The sequence below is a fragment of the Mastomys coucha genome, unplaced genomic scaffold (assembly GCF_008632895.1).
Source record: "Mastomys coucha isolate ucsf_1 unplaced genomic scaffold, UCSF_Mcou_1 pScaffold5, whole genome shotgun sequence".
Classification (NCBI taxonomy): Eukaryota; Metazoa; Chordata; class Mammalia; order Rodentia; family Muridae; genus Mastomys; species Mastomys coucha.
The window spans coordinates 68,601,598-68,620,589 of record NW_022196911.1 but is presented as its reverse complement, the minus strand read 5'-3'; the positions used below and the strand labels follow the sequence as shown (position 1 = coordinate 68,620,589).

At 47.5% G+C, this 18,992-nt stretch overlaps 3 protein-coding genes across 9 annotated transcripts in view; 2 read left to right on the top strand and 1 right to left on the bottom strand.

Annotated features, from left to right (window-relative positions):
• Ctns (cystinosin, lysosomal cystine transporter) overlaps positions 1-11,652 on the top strand; it is a 23,807-nt gene extending 12,155 nt beyond the window's left edge. For 2 of the 6 annotated variants that reach the window (XM_031355171.1, XM_031355172.1), the window contains 8 exons: positions 6,495-6,598; positions 6,725-6,856; positions 7,440-7,539; positions 7,634-7,753; positions 8,835-9,005; positions 9,947-10,064; positions 10,241-10,355; positions 10,701-11,652. In XM_031355171.1, the coding sequence (XP_031211031.1) occupies positions 6,495-6,598; positions 6,725-6,856; positions 7,440-7,539; positions 7,634-7,753; positions 8,835-9,005; positions 9,947-10,064; positions 10,241-10,355; positions 10,701-10,761 (921 nt within the window). In that variant the 3' untranslated portion in view covers positions 10,762-11,652. Of the gene's footprint in view, positions 1-6,494; positions 6,599-6,724; positions 6,857-7,439; positions 7,540-7,633; positions 7,754-8,834; positions 9,006-9,946; positions 10,065-10,240 lie in introns of all 6 variants that reach the window. The other 4 variants (XM_031355176.1, XM_031355175.1, XM_031355174.1 and 1 more) reach the window with 4 other exon arrangements.
• Positions 11,653-12,762: 1,110 nt separating this feature from the next.
• Tax1bp3 (Tax1 binding protein 3) lies at positions 12,763-17,395 on the bottom strand. Its single transcript, XM_031355177.1, has 4 exons — positions 17,140-17,395; positions 14,467-14,586; positions 14,084-14,161; positions 12,763-13,812 (listed from the first exon to the last, which is right to left on the bottom strand). The coding sequence occupies exons 1-4, from the start codon at positions 17,176-17,178 to the stop codon at positions 13,675-13,677; spliced, it is 375 nt and encodes a 124-aa protein (XP_031211037.1). The 5' UTR covers positions 17,179-17,395; the 3' UTR covers positions 12,763-13,674.
• A 17-nt stretch (positions 17,396-17,412) lies between these two features.
• On the top strand, positions 17,413-18,959 carry Emc6 (ER membrane protein complex subunit 6). Of its 2 annotated transcripts, none has more exons than XM_031355178.1 (2): positions 17,413-17,544; positions 17,732-18,959. In XM_031355178.1, exon 2 carries the CDS (start codon positions 17,780-17,782, stop codon positions 18,110-18,112), a length of 333 nt encoding a protein of 110 aa, XP_031211038.1. In that variant the 5' UTR covers positions 17,413-17,544; positions 17,732-17,779; the 3' UTR covers positions 18,113-18,959. The 2 variants fall into 2 exon arrangements, with proteins under 2 accessions (XP_031211038.1, XP_031211039.1); XM_031355179.1 differs by having other exon boundaries at positions 17,475-17,627.
• The last annotated feature ends 33 nt before the right edge of the window (positions 18,960-18,992 follow it).

The window sequence follows — 18,992 nt, the reverse complement described above, 5'->3', positions numbered from 1 at the left end:
CTGAAGTCTGAACCCCCAACACTGCCCTCAGTCTGCTATGCTAGTGGATCCTGTCCTATTTGGAGTCCTAAATTGTTTCTAAAGTTTGCAATGCATTAATAAGAGCTATCAGAATATAAATTAAATGATTGAGGGAATAACAACAAAGCCTGATAAACAGCATAAAGCTCTACTACTTGAGCAGAAGTATACTCTGTAGACCAAGTTAAGGATTTATCAGGTGATATCAAGGAAGCAATGCCATTAGGGGATCCATCAGTAAAAAGAACAAGAGCTGCAGCAACAGGTTCCTTTCGAACCACAGTATGGAAAATTACAGGATGATAAGAGGCAAAAGTTAATATTTTATCTTGAGGATAATGAAAGGTAATAGATCCTGCAAAATTAGCTAAGGCTATAGGAAATTCATCCGTCATGTTAAGAAGCCAATTAAGTTGTTCAGGATTATAAGGGATAACAATGGAGGATGGATCTTTTCCTAAATGAAGGATGCTACTTCGATGTCCTTCTCTAATTCTATCAGCAACTAAAACATAATAACTAGGTAAAACTTTATGAAAAGAATGACTACCATGCAGCCATTGTAAAATGCCATCCTGATATAAAACACCTGTAGGCGAATGCTTAGTGGGTAAAACAAATAAATGCCAGGGTTTTGAAAAATCACAATAGGTTAATTTTCCAGAAGAGAGAGCTGTTTCAAACAACTCTAGAGCCTTTTTTGCTGCAGGCATCAATATCCGAACAGAATTAGGATCAGGGTCACCTTTCAGTATTTCAAAAAGAGGTGATAAATCAGACGTAGTTAATTTCAATGCAGGCCGAATCCAATTTATATCACCTAACAATTTTTGAAAATCATTCAAAATTCTACATTCCTTTTAATTTAACTTCATCTTTTGAGGAATAAAATGCCTGGGATATAAATGGAAACCCAGATATGAATAAGGATAAGAAACTTGAGTTTTCTGTTCAGCAACTTGCAATCCTTTTGCTTTTAAAGCAATTAAGTTTTCCATAAACCATATGTAACTCTTGTTCAGTTTTATTAGCCATCAAAATATCATCCATATAATGAATTATAATAGTATTAGGAAATTCCTGTCTCACTGATTCAATAGCTGAAGCTACAAACTTCTGACACAAGGTGGGACTATTAGCTATACCTTGGGGAAGTACTTTTCATTAATATTGTTGCATAGGTTCCTGCAAATTTATTGAAGGAACACTAAATACAAATCGTTGACAATCTTCAGGATGTAATAAAATAGTATAAAAACAATCTTTTAAATTTACTATTATTTTAAATGTATCCAAAGAAATAGCCATAGAAGATGGAAGGCCAGGTTGTAAGGCTCCCATAGGATACATAGTAGTATTAACTTTTCTTAGATCCTGCAATAATCTCCATTTACCTGACTTTTTTTCTTAATACCAAATGGTGAATTCCAAGGTGAATTAGAAGGTTCAATATGATTAGCATCAAGTTGTTCCTGCACCAACTCTCAAGCTGCTTGTAATTTTTCTTTATTAAGAGGCCACTGATCAATCCACACAACATCATCATTTTTCCAATGAATTTTGTCAGCATGATTGACAGGAACATCAGTAGCCTTCACTAGGAAAAACCCAGACCATGTCTGTTAGATTTTTCCTTAATTTGTATAGGATTAAGTATACCCTGACTATGTTTTTCCAGACCCTGAAAAGGAAGTAGGCCTTGATTTAACAATTGACCTGAAATAGTATTATTAGGACTCCACAAATATATTCCCATATTTTCCATTATATCTCTTCCCCATAAATTAACAGAAAGTCCTGGAATAATAAAAGGTTGTATTTCCCCTGAATGACCTTCATCATCCTGCCATTTCAATATTTGAGAATTTTGACTAGGAGTATCCATCTGTCCGATTTCTTGTAAGGAAGTCATAGAAGGTTGTAATGGCCAAGCTGATGGCCAGCATTCTTGAGAAATAACAGTAATATCAGCTCCAGTATCTAAGAGACCTTTAAAAGGTACTTCCATAATTTTAATTGTTAATTCCGGCCGTTCTTTGGTTATTTGCTGAATAAGATAAGCATCAGAAGAACCAAAGCCCTTATCACCTCGTTTAATTACAGATTTAACTTTTCCTATTTTATCTATCATAGGTAATAAAATCAGCTGAGCTATCTTAGTCCCTATAGACAAGTTTAAAACTACTGTTTCAGTATGAATCATGACTTTTATTTCTCCTTCATAATCTGGATCTATTACTCCTGGTGAAACAATCAATCCTTTCATAGTAAGACCACTTCTTCCTAATATTAAACCAAACAAACCACGGGGTAAAGGTCCATAAATCCTGTGGGAATGGCTTGCATACCCATATCTGGTGTTACTACGACATGGGTGGTGCTACTGAGGTCCAATGTGGCACTGCCTGAAGTGGCCCAGAGGAGGTCATGAATGGATTTTTGTTACTGGGTCCCTGAGGTGGGTTCTTCTCATTGGAATCAAAGGGCCCATATATTTGCTGTTGGGCCTGGGGCAGGCCCCAACGTCCGTTTCCCGAATTTTGCCCAGTTATCATATTACCATCCCTATCTCTTTTAGAGCGACATTCATTTGCCCAGTGATTTCCTCGACGACATTTAGGATATAACCCAGGTGTGTTAGGCCTTTTCTGAAAAACACTTTTTCCTGTAGGACAATTTCTTGCTGTATGTCCTGGCTGCCCACAATTAAAACAACTCCCTGGAGAGCCAGGGGTTCATCTTTTTTGCTTATTATATTGGGTGGCCAACATTTCTTATAATATTTTCCCTTTCATAGCAGCAGCCATGGACAATCCCTGCACATATCCAGTACCTATATCAGCACAGAGTTTAATATAATCATTTAAGGTAGCTTTTCCTTTCCAGGGACACAAAGCAGACTGACACACAGTATTTGCGTTTTCAAAAGCCAATTCCCTTACTAATACCATAGTCACATCAGTATCCTCTATCAGTCTAGAAGCAGCCTGTAACAAACAAGAAACAAATTCCTGGAAAGGCTCATCAGGACCTTGTCTTATTTTAGATAATTCTTCTCTTTTTATTTTGGTAATTTACGCCAGGCTCCAATGGCTGCCCATCTGATTAAGTCATAAGCCTGGGAATCAAAATTTAATTGAGTTTGAATTTGTAGAAAATTCCCTGATCCTGTTAATTGTTCAAATGTTATTCCTCTCTGCCAAACAGCAGGGTCTTGAAAATATTGGCCACAAATATCAGAATAATCAGCTGTCCACAATAAGTATTCCCCTCCTGATAAAACTGCCTTACATAAATTTGTCCAAGCTCCAGGAGGAAGGGGAGATGCAGCCACTGTTTCTAGAATAGCCACAGTAAAGAGGGCAGTAGGCCCATATTGAGAGCATGCCATCTTAAGCTCCTTTAGCTGTTTAAAAGCTATTGGCTCATAATCATTAATAACCTGTCCAGCTTGTGTTACTCTTTGAACAACTGGATAGGCTTGGAACCCTTCCAATGGTTCTCCAGCTTTCTTGGCTTGTCTTAAAGATAATTGCAAAGGAGATATAGCATCAAATAATATAGAAGGAGTGGGAGTATATCCCTCCTTAATAATAGCAGGGCAGGCAGCAAAAGGTACCTTAGAATGTGATTGCATCTACTGTTCTAACTCTGCATCAGAGGCATCAGGAGGCGGAGCCTGCCCATATTCCTTTGCAGCTTCATAAGTTTTTTGTAAAAATGTCTTAGTGGGGCAGGGACAAGAATGAGAATCAAGCAGCTCCTTCAAAATTTTTGTCATATCTAACAAATCTTCTCTAACCTCAGTAAATTGTTTTGGAGCTTATTTTAAAGGAGCAGCCATAAGTGCTTCCTTAGAATGACATCTAGTGGCCTCCTCCTCAAGATCTCCCCAATCTACTTCACCTGGATCTGAACTATTGTCTTCTCTCTCTTCTGGTAAAGGAAGATCAGGCTGCTCATACTTAGGGAGATCCTTGAGCATAGGAGGTGCCAAAGGGACAGCTGGAGGAGAATGAGGAGGTGGGGAAAGAGACTCAAAAGATCTACTCTTTCTTACACTCCCTTTAGTCACTTGATTCCATTTTTCCATTTCTGAATCCCTTCTCAAACAATCCTTTATAAGCAACCATAGGGAGAATGTATCTACAGGCACCTTTTCAGGTCCATTAGCAGCATAAAAAGTACAAATTCTTTCTCCAATTTTATTCCATGTCTCTACATTAATAGATCCTTCCTCAGGAAACCAAGGACACACAATCTGTACAAAATCTAAAAATTTAACTATCTTTGATTTGTCTATCTTAATTCCTCTAGTATATAAAAGACTATACAAAACTTGAGCAAACAATTCCCTTTCTGGCTCAATTGTATTGCCCATGATTTATGCTCTCGTTCTCGGAATCCCACGCTCCCCGTTACTTACTCTTAATTTCTTTGCCTAGGCCTTGTAACGGCGGTCGTCCCTGTAATCTCAGTGTTTCAGCTCTCCGAAGTCCTGGGTTTCGGCACCATTTGTCGGAGCCAGCCGACAAGGGTGAGGCTGAAGTAGAGAGGGCGACTGAATGAGAACGAGAGGACCACCACTCTGCTGGCAATGGCAATAAACTTTAATGCAAGAAATCTTATATAGTAAAACTCAGTAAGACTAAAAATAGAATTTAACAACAATCATATAGCACAGTTTCTGAGCACTTTCTCACGGCAAAAGCATGCCCACTTCTTCATATCTTACAGTAAATATTTTTTCCCCATGCCCAGGTGCATGAGGTCTGTTTCTTTAGTCCTTGCACGCACAGCTCTCATTAGCCTTGAATTACTTCCAAAACATCTTGGGTTCATGGAGCAGTTATGTCCTCAGCTGCAGGGAGATTATCAGAAGATGCCCCCTCCTTGCCTTTCAGCAGAGGAACCACCCCTAAATCTTCCCCTATGCTAAAGAACATTTCCACCACAGTCTCCTGCTTCACTGTCCCCTCCTTGCTAAGCATCCCATGATATTAGAACCTGGGAGTCAGGTAGTTTAGGAGTTCAGCCTTGAAGCCTTCATTTGTAGGCATAGGGTTCATCACATCTCCTGGACCGCACTCTTGAGGGTTAAAAGTAATAGCAGCAAATATTAAATGGCTAGCATCGACCTGACAGGGCCTCGAGAGCCTTCAGTAGGAAGGCTAGCCTGGCATCCCATCCTTTGGGAGCTCAAAGCAGGATGATCTCAAAGTCTGGTTGCGGGGTAAGAGGGAAAGCAGCTAGATGTGCATCCTGTGCCTGTAATCCCAGCACTCAGGAGACTGGTGCAGGGGGATTTCTGTGAGTCTGAGAACATCTAGGACTGTATAGTAAGTTGCAGGCCAGCCGGTGCTATATAGCAAGACTCTGCCTTAGAAAACTAGAGAAAGGGACAGAGAAAGAAATTACTATTGTGGGGCTGGAGAGATGGCTCAGTGGTTAAGAGCACTTGTCTGTTCTTCCAGAGGTCATGAGTTCAATTCCCAGCAAGCTCTAGGTGGCTCACAACCATCTGTCCTGTGATCTGATGCCCTCTTCTGGCATCATATACATAAAGTAAATATTTTTTAAAAACACTGTTGTTGGGGCTGGAGAGATGGCTCAGTGGTTAAGAGCACTGACTGCTCTTCCAAAGGTTCTGAGTTCAAATCCCAGCAACCACAGGATGGCTCACAACCATCTGTAATGGGATCTGATGCCCTCTTCTGGTGTGTCTGAAGACAGCTACAGTGTACTTACATATAATAAATAAATAAATCTTTAAAAAACACTATTATTTAATGAGCCACATCTATGTGGTACCTACAGCATAGCTTGAGGGTAGGACCTAGAGGATTATTGGGTAAAGTGGAAAATCAGATGACACAGGCAGACTCTTAAGCCCATCTGGGAACAGGACTTTTGATAAATATCAAGCAGAAATGACCACAAAAGCATCTTGTGGCCCCACCTCTTCTGCTTTGCTGTTAGGCAGTTGAAGCAGAGCATGAGGAAACATCCTTTGATGAGTTTCACCAGGCGTCTGATAACAGAAATAGAAATAATACATCATGATAGAAAGCACTCCCAGCCCACCATGTGCCCAGTGCTACACTGTAAGCTTTAGGGGCAGCATCATCCAAAGCAGCGCTGTAAGGTGGGCAGGGGTATGCTCCCCATGTACAGATGAGTAACCTGGGGTAGCATGGCTAGTAAGGGGAAAAAGATAGCTATTTTACACTCTTCAGTGGTTAGCCTGGAAGGGCCAAGGACCAACCTACATACAGTTCTGCTCAGAGAGCCAGGTGGAAACATGGCAGGGTGGTGCTCAGGTTGGCTGGCCCAGTGCTTCTTGTGGCTGGTTAGAAAGTTCTCAGAGAGCAAAAGCAAGTATGGTATGCCCCCACCCCATTCCCAGGTTCGCAGCCTGGAGCTAAACCCTGTAATTATACACAGCCACGGATCAAATTCACTGTTCCTGACAGGTTATAGTGCCTCGCGGAGAGAAAAATGCCTCTTTCCAAGTGACTTCTCAAAATATTGGACAAGTGACTGTTTTTCTGCATGGAAATCATTCCAACCAGACCTGGTAGGCTGGTGCCCACCCCCATCCAAGTGGTCTCATGTAGGGGGAAGGGTGGCCACGCACAGATGTCCATGGGGATTTCCTCCCAAACCTTCACCAAATGCATCCTGACCCCACATCCCTTTCTAGCCCCAGGATCCGGTTCATGGTGATACACAGCAGGATTGTTAGCATCATAAACCAGGTGATTGGCTGGATCTACTTCGTGGCCTGGTCCGTCTCCTTCTACCCACAGGTGATCCAGAACTGGAGACGGAAAAGGTAACCTGCCCAGCTGAGAGCTGTCCCTGCAGGCCCTTGTTGGGATGCAGGAAGACACCCCTCTACACTTCTCTCTGCCTGCTAGTAGGGTTGGGTTTCCCATGTTAGCTATTTGGTCCCTTGCCCAGTTCAGCCCTTCTGTACGGGAACAATGGCATGCAGGGTCTCAGCTAAGCCAAACCTAGGCTGGGTAGGAGAAAGTCTGTCCTGAAAGGCTGGGCATCGTGTCTTGCAGCTTTCAGCTTCATCTTAACAGAGTAAAAGTAGGTCTGGGGTCAAGGACTGGCTCTCCTGTCTTTACATTGCCACAGGTCTCAGGTCTCATAGAGAACTTGGAAGCAGTGAGCCAGCCACATGGGCGCTCCCTCTCTTAGGGCCTTCAGGAGAAGCCTCTAGAGTATGGGAGGGGGGAGGGGATGACTCCCAAGAGGGCCAGTAGAATGGCATCAGCTATGGTAATGTCAAGCTCTCTAAGGACGGTGCTGAGGACTCCTCTCCCATGTCCTAGGAGCTATGCCCTGCCCATCCCAGAAGTTTGCTGCTGCACCCCTGCCCCACTTTGTTCCCCTCTGTCCCCCTGCAGTGTCATTGGTCTCAGCTTTGACTTCTTAGCCCTGAACTTGACAGGCTTCGTGGCCTACAGCGTTTTCAACATCGGCCTTTTGTGGGTGCCCTACATCCAGGTACAGTATCAGTCGCTCCCTACAGCCCACGCAAGCCCATGTGTGACTGTGTGCCTCTTCACCTCTCACTTCTCCTCACCGCCCCCCTCAACAGGAGGAGTTTCTCCTCAAATACCCCAATGGTGTGAACCCTGTTGACAATAACGACGCCTTCTTCAGCTTGCATGCAGTCGCCCTCACCCTGATTGTCATCCTGCAGTGCTGCCTGTATGAGGTAAGCAATGAGGCCTGGTGAGCTAGAGGCCATTGGTGTCCTAGGCCAACCCCCACCCATCTCTACCCACTTGCCTCGAAAGGATGGTGACATGATGCCCCCAGCCTTCTGTGGCTGAATGGATTGGGGTGGACTTTGCTATCCTGTTCCTGGCTTAACTGAGGGAATGTGTCAAGAAAATGGTATTTGTGGGCCACAGGTATGTGAGGTTCTTTGGTAAAGTGGAAGGCAAAATCATTCGCCACGAAGCGAGGTAGACTATGAGCAGATGTGAATGGCCAGGGTTAGGGTATCAGTGGAGAGCCAACTCCTGGAAGGGTAGGAGGAACCTGGATTCAACTCTGTCACTGAAAAGCTGTCTAGGGTCTCAGCATGGACTAAGGGTGCCTTTAAGAAGTCCTGGTGTTTCCTCGGAGCACTCCTGATGTGACAGCTTTATAGTCACCTCCATAATGTGCCACCTCCTCACATCACACCCAGTGGGGCCTGTGTGACTTTCGTGAAACTTGCTTTTTTTATGCCTTCCCTGTGACACTCAGCTGAAGGAGCCTCACTTTGGGACCATGTCTGGAGAAAATCTGGGGTGGGGACAGAGTCTAAGATCCCTGGGCTTCATCTAGGTTATGGAATAAGCTGACAACAGGACTAGGAGAAGGGCTGTGCCTCCAACACCGGGGTTCATGCCCCTGTACTGTTTGCTCCCTCCAAATGAGCGCTGAGGTGTCCAGCTCTGCAAAGTTGGAACTTGGTCAGCAGGGCTGGAGGACCCAACATGGGTGGAACAGGAGAGCTTGATTATAAAGGGATGGGGCTGGTGAAGGGATGGGGCTGGTGCTGGGTATTCTACACCTCATCCCAGCCCAGTAATCTTTGGATTTGGTCTTCTACCTTACTTGGCCTTGTGCAGACACAGCCCCAGTGCCCTTGGCCCCTTCTTTACACAGGTTATACCAAGGCCAGGCTTGTGCCTCCAGTCCTCCCCTCCCACTCACCCTGCACCCCTGTACAAAGCCATCCCTTCCCAAAACCCTGAAGCAGCCTTCGTGTCCACATCCACAAACGGCACCCGTCTCATCCTCAGCGAGGCAACCAGCACGTGTCATGGCCCTCCATTGGCTTCCTGGTACTTGCATGGCTCTTTGTCTTAGTCACCATGATTGTGGCTGCAGTCGGTGTCACTACATGGCTACAGTTCCTCTTCTGCTTCTCCTACATCAAGCTCATCATCACACTGATCAAGTATTTCCCACAGGTACTCCAGAGCCTTCTTGCATTTCCATATGGCTAGTAGTATGAGAGGCAAGAGGTATTGAACCCAAGCCCTGCTCTCGTGGGGCAGGTTTTACCAAGCTAAGGAGAGGGAACTGCAAGCATAGGGTAGAATGAGGAAGATCAGGAGGGGAACCAAGAAACCACCAAAAAAGGCCAAGACTTCCCTCCTGGATAGTAGGAAAAGAGATGGTACCAGCCAGAGACGCTCAGAGGGCACTGTGGGTTTGGAGGAAGAATTTGAGGCTGGAGCAACAAGAAGAGGGGATTGCCCAAGAGACCAGGGGCCAAGCAAGTCAGAGGTGGGAAGAACTAAGGGACTTAGTAGCTTTTCTACAATAGCCCTAGCTCAATGCTAGAGCCAGATTCCACACCAGAAAGTCTGGCTCCCAGCCATATTCCTACATAATGTGGAGTCCAGGCTGAGATTATGGGCAGAATCACCGGAACTGTGAAGGATCAGAGTTCCAGTGAGACAGAGTAGCACATTCCTGTATTCTTAGTACAAGGAGTACTGGGAAGCTGAGGGAGAAGGATCGTGAGTTCAAACCCAGCCTTGGCTACATAGGGAAACACAGTTTTGTTTGTTTTTAAATGCATAAAATTAAAAATCAGGGCTGTGTCTACTCTAAAAGGTGGAGAAACTAGGCAGCATTCCCCACCCGCATTGGAATCCAGAGATGGTGAAGGGGAGGGCAGGGAAGGGAAGTTTTACTTGTCCTACATGCACACTTTCCCTGGCTACAGTTTGTCAAGGCCCAGAGGTCACTGTGTATGAGTGAGAAGAATGAACAGATCTCCTTTAGAGTATCAGTGGCAGGCATGTGCGTCTGTCTGTCTGTCTGTCCCCACATGAGTGGGAAGACTCAACAGATCTCCTTTGGAGTACCAGTCACAGGCGTGTGTGCTTCTGTCTGTCCCCAGGCCTACATGAACTTCTACTACAAAAGCACCAAGGGCTGGAGCATTGGTGGTGTGCTCCTGGATTTTACAGGGGGCAGCTTTAGCCTCCTCCAGATGTTCCTCCAGTCTTACAATAATGGTAAGTCTTCCAAAGCCACTTCTACACAGTGAGTGGAAGCACGGGAGAGAGGGGCTTCCTGGGAACCCTAGGTACTGGGCAAATGGGGCAGGAGGACCTCCGCATCCCCCACACATCCACCTGCTTTAAGAACTTCCAGCCTAAAACCATATTCTGTCCCCTCTGGCTATTAACAGACCAATGGACATTGATCTTCGGAGATCCAACCAAGTTCGGACTTGGCGTCTTCACCATCTTCTTTGATGTTGTCTTCTTCATCCAGCACTTCTACTTGTACAGAAAGAAACCAGGGTATGACCAGCTAAACTAGAATCAGAGACCCGGTATAAACAGCCAGGGCCTGGGCCCTGGTAAGAAAGGTTGTGTCCAGCAAAGGCCAGAGAAACAGCTGGTGCACAGGGCTGGAACAGTGTGCCAACAGAGAAGCACTCTCTTCTTCAAGGGCCAAAAGCCTTAAGCTCAGCCTGCCTGCCTGCCTTGCTCCAGGCCCCTCCTGAGCCATAGAGGACTCCCTCTCTGGAACAGACACCTGCCTCTGCTTGAGACTCAAAGCCAGACTTCGGGCGATCTCTCCCAACTTAAAGTCCCAGCCCTCCTGCGTCTTGATATGCCATCTCTCTTTCTTTACGGCTTCAGGCAGCACACACAGGTCCCGACAGCCATGCCAGCCAGAACTGGGCATCAAGTTTGCAGCTGATGGTCTCACCCCAAAGCACCAATATTTCTGGGAGCAGCTTGAAAGGCTAACCTTGCAACTGGGAGAGCCAAAGGTGCTTTGTTCCACCAGTGTTCACAGGAAACAAGCAGCCAGGTGCTGTGGCCAATGGACTTGAAGGTGCTGATGCTGGTGGTGGAAGGGAGAGGACTGTGGGATTAAGCTTTGGGGTTCTCTCTCTCAGGGTCACTTCACTTATCATTCTATATAACTCTGCTCCAATAACTGCAGAACAAGTGGCCCAGGCCAGTGACTGGTAAAGTATATTTCTGATCCCTGCCAGATTGGTCTGAAGTGGACCAATACTTGCTGCCCTCTGGATCTTTGCGCACATAAGATACCACAGTAACTTTCTAATTTTTTTTTTTAACCCTCAAGGGATATTTTAAAATGGCTTTTCTTTTGCCCTCTTTCCTACCTCTACTTTCTGAGCGTCAGATGGAACACCATCTGAGTACCCACACTCCTAACCTTACACCTATGGAGCAGGTACTCAGGACCAGCCTGTGCCTTAGAAGCCCATCAGTCAATCAATCCATCAGCAAGCTCCCCGGACGGGAAGGGAGGCCTCCTTCCCCGGCCCCAGCTGTTGAGGAGCTCCAGAGTACAGACCCTCACCTCCTGTATTGCTTTTGGTTTTTGGTCCCACCCTGATCCCACACCTCCTTATCCCAAGTTATCCTTCCTATGCCAGATAGGGAAGGAACTGGTGCGCCTTGAGTTCATCAACCTGCTCCTTTTGTTTTTTATAAGACTAATGTCAAGGGATCCTTGTATGTCTTTCTTTTGTATTTTGTTTTGTTTTGTTTTGTTTTGTTTCATTTTGGTGGTGCATGTGTCCTTAATTAAAAGACAGCTTGTTTCCTATTTGTACACTGGGAACATTTACTAGATGCTGAAGGCAGTTATGCTGACCTTCAGAACCAAGTCCTGGGGGCTTAGAGGACCTTGCTTACCTATGTCAAGAAATACATAGGGCTGTGGAGTACACTGATTTGAGGTGGCTGCATGTCAACCCACACTGGATCGGGAAAGACCTCACAGGTTCAAGATGCCTACCCAACCAGAGCCAGGTAGGTTTGTTTCACAATACCTTATCTGCCAGTACCAAGGTCCCATCATCAGCATGTAGGTGTGAGCAGGGGTTGGAAGGTTTGGGGTGGGGTGGGGCATGAAACAGGAGTGATGAAGATCTTACTCACAGACTGACACATCTCTAATTTGATGTCTTGTTCCCTAGAGTCAAGATTACAGCCTAGTCAAGCCCATAGCTCACTCAGTGATTTTTTTTTTTAATAAAATGTGTTATTAGGCTGGACACAGTAATATACACCTGAAATGTCAGATATGTAAAAGGCTGAGGCTAAATAAGGCCACAAGTTCAAGGCCAGCTTGAAGAACACAGCCACACTCTGTCTCAAAAAGGACAAACTAGGGATGTGGCTCACTGGCAGAATGCTTACTCTTAGTGCAGGCTTAAGGCCCTAGGTTCAACAGCACCCCCCCCCAAAAAAAAGAAAAGAAAAGAAAAAAGGAAGGAAGGAAGGAAGGAAGGAAGGAAGGAGAAAAGAGTTATTGGGTACTATCCTTTAAAAACAGGTTTTAAACTCTGGAATTTTTCTTTAGGAGAGGGTGCTAAGACTAAAACCCGGGACACTGGGCATGCTAAACAGGTACTCCATCACTGCCCTAACCCTCAGCCCTTGGGCTTTCCTTCACCTTTTCTGGTTTGGCAGCAGCAGGCAAGCCCCTGAGTGGCATCTGCCTAGAGTTCCCGGCTCCTCTCAGGTGGGAACTGCAGCTAGGCTGCACGGAGGCACATGAAGGTTTCACAGAGACATGTAAGAGAAAATATAACCCAGACTTCCCGTAACTGTAGTAAGGTGCTTCTAGATGTTTCCATAAGTGTGGTCTCTGCAAAGCCAGTGTTCCCAGTGAGGTTTCTAAGGCACTACCAGAAACATGCTTTTCAGACAAAGAGGCCAAGCAGGAGTTGGGCTTTACTCCACAACAGCAGGGGACGAGCTAGCCATCCTTAAAACCATACCACCCTCCAAGACACCTCCCCAGCATGTAGCAGAAACCCCTGGTGAATTCCAGCGTTGTTTATTGGACACAAGTGTTGAACATGGGATAGCACTATACTGCCCCATTTCCATAGTAACCAACTGGCTTGGTCACATGCTACAAGTTGCTGCTTCCAGGTGTGTGAATTAGTAAGCTAAATTCAAACAGTAAGATAAAAACACTTTTGTATCAAAGTTGTGACTTAAAAAATCCAAAAGCTAAACCCACAGGTGTAGAGAAAAATGGCAATCCTGAGAGCTGCCGTGAAACGTCAGTCTGGAGACTTGTGGGGAGGCCAGCACCCGTCAGGGGAGTGAAGGGAGCGGGAACCTGCCCTCTTCATCCAGGCGGCCTTCATACTGTCCCTGGGTCCAGCCCCAGGCTGGGCACCATGATGAGGGAAGCATAGGGTGAGGCACTGAGAAGGTGGCAGGGCCAAGCCCTTCAACCAGAGCAAATTGGGAGAAAAGGACCCTACTTGGCACTTCCAAGCTTTGGCAGCTTTAGAGGTGTCTCCTGACTGCCCAGCCCATGCTGTGGCGAAACCCACAGCAGGTCTCTGCCCAGGCCTGTGGACACTGAACACTGGATACTACTCCAGGCCCTTATTTCCAATCCTCAGTATCCAAGAGAAAGAGCTGGTCCCATGGCCTCAGGCTGGGGGGTTGAGGGGTAAGAAGGTTGTCTTAGACCTTTGGGGTCAGCTCTTACCCCTCAGAGCTGGGGCCCAGCACACAGTAGAAGCCAGAACTAGATACAGACAGAGCGTGGATGTGTTCTCACTGTACAAAAAGGTCGGCGGGCACAAGTCTAGACTGTGGCTGGCTGCTAAGACAGCATGGACTGCTGGACGGCCTTCTGCAGAGACTGCCGAGTCACCAGCAGGCGGACTACCTCCTCCGAGCGTTTGGTGAGCCGCTTCCGAGCCTGGTCGTGAGTGACCATAGTCATGTCCCAGCCGTTCACCTGGCCCAAGGAGAAAACACAGGCTCTTCACCCTCTACAATCTGAAAACGGTGTTGAGGGGCCCAAGCTAACCAAGCTAATATCCCCTAAAGTTGAGGTGCCAAGCATTCTAGCAGAGGCACACAGGTAACCAGCTTCCTTGGATGCAATATCTGCATGGCTTCCAAAACCCATTTTGATGAATTGCTCCTCTCTGACAACAGGTCAATACCCCAAGTGCTTCAGCCCCACTTCACCCAAACCTTGTTTTCCTCCTTTGGGACAACAGTACCTGCATGATCTTGTCTCCAATCTGCAGCCCAGCAATTTCAGCAGGACCTCCCTCAGATACTCGTGTGACGTAAATGCCCTGGAAAGAGGCAATGCAGGTAAAGCCCTGTGGTCACTTGATTGGCCCTTTACTCATAGAGCCCAGCGTGACATACTCTCAGAAGCTCCTCTGGTCTTAACACATTCAGCTGACATGGACAGTGCCAAGTCAGGGTAGCTGCCCCTGGTATGTTCCAGCCTGCTGATGGCCACCTCTGCTCCTCCAGGCTGTCTCGGTATGCTTTCTACCTAATCCCACCAGATCATTAAGGATTATCTATGGAAAAAACTGCTACCTCAGCTTCTGTTCCCCACAGGGAGGTCTGGGACGGTAGCCCCTCTCACCTTGTCTGTTTTATCTTCCGAGAAGGGATTCTGGGAAGGGTCCTGATCGATCCCACCTCCAATACTGAAGCCCAGGATTAAGTTCTCACCTTGACGCAACTTATGAATTTCAACTCTTTGCTGGTAAAAGAAAAAAGCAAGTTGAGGGTAATGGATAGGTAGGTGGGTGGAGAAAGATCTAATCTCTGTGCCCAGCAGCAACCTCAGGCTGCTGGGCCAGCTTAGAACTATGCCAAGAGTTCAGAGCCCTCTGCAAAAATCCAGCTGGTTACCTGTCTAGGAGGTTGGTGGTTGGGTCTAAACCAGCCACGTGGATCTCTACACACAGCCCTTTGCCTGCAACTTTTCACACCCATTTCCCATCCTTGATCAATATGTACTCTGACAGTACAGTGGCTACTATAGAAAAGACACTTATCTTACTAGGGAGGGACCACCCAGAACAGGAAGGATCAAGCCCTGAGAAAATACAGACAATTGCCGAGCAAGCCGTACCAGAGATCATGCAAGCCAGGAGGTACATGGGATAAATAAGAAAAGAAACTTGCACAGAAAAGAGAAGGGATTCCTGGCCAAGGAGAGTGGTGTGTACAGCATAGAACCAGAAAGTGCGATGGGACTGAAGGGGTGTAGGCCTAATCATATCATCTCTCCAATGCTCAGGACCTGTTCTTATGTTGTGTAAGAGAGTATTCCAGGGTTCTCTAAGCACGCTCTGGGGTTAAGGTCTCCAATTATGCAGGCTTCTTTGCGGAAAGCATCCTCCAGCCACCAGGGGTTACCCCTGAAGTTGAGAATGTTAACACAAAGAAGTGAGGGTAACTTTCTGGACTTGGAAAGGCTTCAACCAAAGGATCATTTGTACCCCAGCCTTGGGAAATGATAGTGTCACCACCTGACCTCCATCTTGAGCCTACTGGAATTCAAAGAGGAGCTAGGAGTGAGGTAAGGCGTTGGTGCTACAGTGGCCACTGGCATTGTAGGGAGGGGAACAGATGTCTCATGGGTGGGATGTGGAGGCCTGAGGACATGAGCCACGTTATAACTGGTGATCCATAGACAAGGGCTGATGATGAGGAAGTGGAGCAGAGCACCCTGGCATATGGCTAGTCTTTCTCTACCTGTGGGTCGTGACCCTGGGGGACATGGAATGACCCTTTCACAGGGGTCACCTAAGACCATTGGAAAACAGAAACATGATTCTTAAAAGTAGTAAAATCACAGTTGTGAAACTAATTTTATGGTTGGGGTCACCATGACTTGAGGAGCTATATTAAAGGGTGGTAGGATTAGGAAGGTTGAGGTGACTGAGACCCAGGCAGTCAGGAGAGATACAAGCGCCCAGCCAGGTAGAGCACAGTATCTGGACATCTGCACAGCCTTCCAGGAGGCAGATCAGTGGGGCCAGAGTTCAGGGGAAAGCCTGTGAAATGGTTTTAACAAAATGGCTGGAACAGAAGCAGGATGTTGACTCTACCTGAGAGGGTAAGATTGGGAAGGAAGCACCTCCACCCCGTGAGCAATCCAAGCCTGAGAAAGATCAGCCCGCTTATGTTCAGGCATGCACCTAGCATTAGGATTGGAGAACTGTGTCTTACAGCTTTAAGGAAGACTTGGACCGGCCTGCCAAGACGGAAGAGGAAGAAAACCCATGAAGCCCAAGGCCCTTTCACCTGGGACTTCCTGTCCAAAAGTGTAAGCTCCTCCAGACTTACACCCCCACACACAAACACCTTCCTTCATTCCCACCAGCAAGGTCCAAAAAGAGACAAAGCCCTAACTTAAGGGAAAGTCAGGCAGCCAAGTAGCTCTCCCTAGGTCCTCAATTACACCCTCCTTTTCCAGATAGGGTCAAGCTTGATCTCCTTTCTGGGGCAGCCAGGGAGGGATCCTAGAAAAATCAGACTGGTACAAATTGAGTAAAAACCGGAAAGCTATCCATTGGCCCAGCAATATATCCTTCTCGAAGGAAGTTCACCCTCCCAAGCCACCTTTATCAATAGCTACGTCGCCCCCACCCTCCTGACGCCCGGAGCTCTCCAACACACCCATCTAGCATGGCCCATCCCTACAGTTCCATGCACAGGACAAGCGCTATGCATCAAAGGCTGAGTACCTAAAAAGTTCAGAAGACCAAGCCTTAGCTCTCGAAGGGTCGGTCCCAAGAGCAGCGAGGCCGGATGAGAAGCTGGAAGGGGATGCACAAACTCTGGCCAGCCCCACCCCCCTAAATCTCCTACGGCTCGGCGGCTGCAGAGTGCCGGCAGGAGCAGAGGAAACGCTTCCTCATTCCAGAGGCTGCGACTCACGGACATCGGCGCCCGCCTCCCACTGCCGCCCAGCTGGGGACACGGAGGCCCAGGGCAGGGGAGTTTTCTAACACTCCCACGGACCAGCCTTTCTCCTACGTGCTCCCAATCTGCGCCTCCTAAAAGGAATCCACCCGACGGCGGCAGTGCACAGGATCTAGCCTCTGCCCAGGATCCTGGGAGGCTCTTAGGTCCCATCCACCTCTCCAGGCCACGGGTGCAGCACTGTTAAGCAGAAACGGTTGCCGGGATATACGCAGGAGTCCCGGGTCCTATACTTTCTCTGCTTGTTTAGATGTCAGTTTGCCGCTCTGCGAAATGGGGGTGAGCCAAGAGGAGAAGGAGCCCGCGCAAGCGCACTCACCACTACCGCGGTGACAGGCTGGCCCGGGGTGTAGGACATTTCGACCGAAATCTGACAAGGCGACAGCGCCCGGTGAGACCCCCAGCGAGAATGCCTGCGGCCGCACCCTCCCTGGTTAACAAAGGGCAGCCCTGCTCAGCCCGCCCCCTCATGAATACTGAAGAAGTCTCTTAGCCAATCAGCATCTGGAGCGCTGTTGGGCTTTCGGGAGTCCCGCGACTTGTGCGCTGAAGTGGGGCGGGAGCGGAGAGTGCCCGAGGCGCAAGCGTGGAAGGGCGGGGCGGAGTTTGTGCGCCTGCGCAAACCGAGCCCTCCCAGCAGCCTCCAGCGCAAGATGGCGGCGCGGGATTCTCCGCTCTTTCCTGCCTGAGGGAACACGAGGGGCTGTGGGCCGCTGCGTTCCAGGTAACTCGGCGAGCCTGTCGGGCGTGTGCTGATGTGCTGCTGTCCCGGGCCGGCTCGAACCTCAGCTTCGGCGTGCCGTCGAGGTCAGAGGCCCCAGGCACGCTGTCGGAGGTCCCAGGGGGAGGAGGCGCCGTGCGCTCAACTCGCCGGGCTTCGGGCACCACTTGTAACTTGGTTTTCTCCACAGTTCCGCGTGAGTCCGCGAGAAGGAAGAAGCGGAGCCCCGGCGGGTGCGATGGCCTCGGTGGTGGCCAAGCGGGAAGGGCCGCCGTTCATCAGCGAGGCAGCCGTGCGAGGCAACGCCGCGGTCCTGGATTACTGCCGGACCTCAGTGTCAGCGCTGTCGGGGGCCACAGCCGGCATCCTCGGCCTCACCGGCCTCTACGGCTTCATCTTCTACCTGCTTGCCTCCGTCCTGCTCTCCCTGCTCCTAATTCTCAAAGCGGGAAGGAGGTGGAACAAGTACTTTAAGTCACGAAGACCTCTCTTTACAGGAGGCCTCATCGGCGGCCTCTTTACCTACGTCCTCTTTTGGACATTCCTCTATGGCATGGTGCACGTCTACTGAAAAATGAGGGCAGGGGTGACTTTTCAAACAGATTGGCAAGACACTTGCCAGAATTAACACCGTGTAGACTTACTTAGTTTTTAAATTGTTCGAATTCGCTGCTTGTTCTGTACTGTTATAATTTATATCTGAAGACAGAGCCTGTAATATTATTCTTCAGATTAAATGAAGTATGACACCTTATCGTTCTTTCTTACCTTGATGCTTAGCCAAGCTTTGAAGTCGCCAAGATTTGCTCCCTGGAGAGCAGGTACAAGGCTACAACCTGTACATTTTTGGGGGGGTTACACCTACTAAGTCTAAAGGGACCGCTAGGGCTTACATGAGGGAATTTAACGTTAACATCTTAAGGACTGATAACAGTTCGTGTTACTAAGCTTTCTCTATGTACAGGCATTGTGTGTTTTAATTCTAGCAATAGCAACGGAGATGTTACTGTTAGTGAGAACCTGAAGCACAGAGAGGTTAGTAGTCTTTGTCAGAGGTGGCTCATCTAGGAGGGGGCAGGGCTGATATCCAGTTAGTTGCAAGTCTGTTTGCTTATGCTGTATTGGATGAGACTACTTCTCTAGCATCCCCTCCCACTAACCACTGCTTTCTGGTATGAGTGAACTCAGTTAAGTTCCAGTTACACCTGGTCTCAGCTAGTAACAAAAAAAACGCAAACTATTTTTCTAAAGTGTGTCCTATGGCGATTAAATAGGTTATTTGGACATTTAATCAGAAGAGTTTGTTTCAAGTGTAGTGCCTCTGATCATATGTTCATTCGTAATCCTTGAGAGGAGGGTTTTAGAATGAAATACATGTTTAACTGAAAAATAAATAATTGTTTTAGACTTGTAATGAACATGTTGCGCATGGAATTTATAGTCTTAACTGG